The sequence below is a fragment of the Sinocyclocheilus rhinocerous genome, unplaced genomic scaffold (genome assembly GCF_001515625.1).
Source record: "Sinocyclocheilus rhinocerous isolate Xijiao unplaced genomic scaffold, SAMN03320098_v1.1 scaffold943, whole genome shotgun sequence".
Classification (NCBI taxonomy): domain Eukaryota; kingdom Metazoa; phylum Chordata; class Actinopteri; order Cypriniformes; family Cyprinidae; genus Sinocyclocheilus; species Sinocyclocheilus rhinocerous.
In genome coordinates this window covers 1-1,858 of record NW_015626129.1, presented here as the reverse complement: position 1 = coordinate 1,858, position 1,858 = coordinate 1, and the positions used below count along the sequence as shown (strand labels likewise).

The 1,858-nt window shown below is 37.6% G+C and overlaps 1 protein-coding gene across 1 annotated transcript; it reads left to right on the top strand.

Annotated features, from left to right (window-relative positions):
- The first annotated feature begins 80 nt into the window (after positions 1-80).
- Positions 81-1,567, top strand: LOC107711066 (B-cell CLL/lymphoma 7 protein family member B-B-like). Its single transcript, XM_016515984.1, has 4 exons — positions 81-355; positions 787-862; positions 956-1,058; positions 1,353-1,567. The coding sequence occupies exons 1-4, from the start codon at positions 159-161 to the stop codon at positions 1,550-1,552; spliced, it is 576 nt and encodes a 191-aa protein (XP_016371470.1). The 5' UTR covers positions 81-158; the 3' UTR covers positions 1,553-1,567.
- Positions 1,568-1,858: the final 291 nt, after the last annotated feature.

Genomic DNA, 1,858 nt, shown 5'->3' with positions numbered 1-1,858 from the left:
CATTATAGGCACGTAACAGCTTCTTTTAATGTGGTGCATCCATATTGTGGTTATTAGATAACAGAATGTAAAGAATGTTTTATAATGAAAATAAATGTACAAATAAATTAAATAAGGGTGATGTAAAAAATGCAAAGAGGCAGTGCCAGTGGCGCGTTATGAAATCTCGCGAGACAAAGACGAAGACAGGGCGAAATCAAGTCGCAGACGGAAGAAGGCAAGAAAAAGAGGGAGATCTTGACAAACTAATAAAACCCATTAAAATGTCGGGACGGTCCGTGCGAGCGGAGACACGCAGCCGTGCAAAAGATGATATCAAAAAAGTGATGGCGGCAATTGAAAGGGTCCGTCGGTGGTAAGTTGCTTGTTTAAAGAGGGAGACAAGTTTATTTTCTTCTACGTTACAAAAATAAACTTCAGAGTGGCGGGGAGGGTGACGTCATTCGGTAACATGACAGACAAGCAAGGCAACCAATGGGCTTCACTGTATCCAGCGTGTAGGCGTGTCTTAGACGTGACAATGGGGATTGTACAATCTGTTGGTGATCTGTAATGGAGTGAAGTCATTTTGTCATATACATTTCTGATCGGAATGTCTGAAATGTAAAAATTAGCAGTTTTATATATTAATTTTAGTTAGTCTCTGTTGAACATCCTTGTAACATATACACAGCTGCGTAACAGCACTCAGAATTTGGGGAAAAAATTAACAATCCTAAATGTTTTCTTCTCCTTTTAATATAGGCATTTTTGTAATATTAACCTGGAAAGTGTTTGTCCTCTTAGGGAAAAAAAGTGGGTTACAGTGGGAGACACGTCATTACGGATATTCAAATGGGTCCCTGTTACAGAGACTAAACAGGTGTGTATATCATGTCATCATAAGTGGCTGTCCACTTCTCAGATATATAAATATAGTGTTCATTTTCAAAACATCTTTTTTTCTTTCTTGTAGATATACAAGCCTAAAGTGTCAGGTACTGCAGTGAGGGAGCTGAAGGGCTTTCCTACAGATGTGGTGTTGGAAAACGCCCGTTCCGTGCTACTGGACTTTCAGGGTAATACAGGTTTTAACTGGCTATGTTTATGTCAGACACAAGGGTCAAGCTTGATATTTCCTCTCTAAACAATTCAGAACATCCTCTATTTAATATAATGCATCACTGGGTTATGTTGTTATGCTCTAGTTACTTAAATGACCTTGCACCTTGACAGTGTGCTTTGCATACCTATTTAAACATAGCATGTACTGTAACATTACAGTATGCTAAAGTACTTAAACATAATTCACATATTTCTTCAGGAGACTTCACGCAAATATGTTTCATTCATACATTCACTTTCCTAAACAGATGACAACAGTAACCAGAGTTTCCTATCAGATGCCTATCAGTCTAATACCAAAGTGGACAGCAGCAGCAACTCCAGTCCACAGCATGTGAGTGAGGCAGTGAGCCCTTCCCATGCATCCTACTTCCGTACAGAGGATTCCCAGCCGCCCACCCTGGGACAGGAGACCATGGATGCCGAGAGAGGTGAGACAGACCAGTGAAAAAACATTCAGCAAAAAGATTATTTACCTAATTGACAAGGCAGATACATAATATTTGGTCTATAATTGAATATTTGAACAGCAAAATAGCATATTAGAATGATTTCTGAAGGATCATGTGACACTGAAGACTATATTACACAAAATTCACTATATTAGTTATTTTACTGTATTTTTGATCAAATAAATGCAGTCTTGGTGAGCAGAAGAGACTTCTTTTAAAAACATTAAAAAACCTTATTTATTCCAAACTTTTGTCCAATATATACACATATATATATATATATACACATATATATATATATA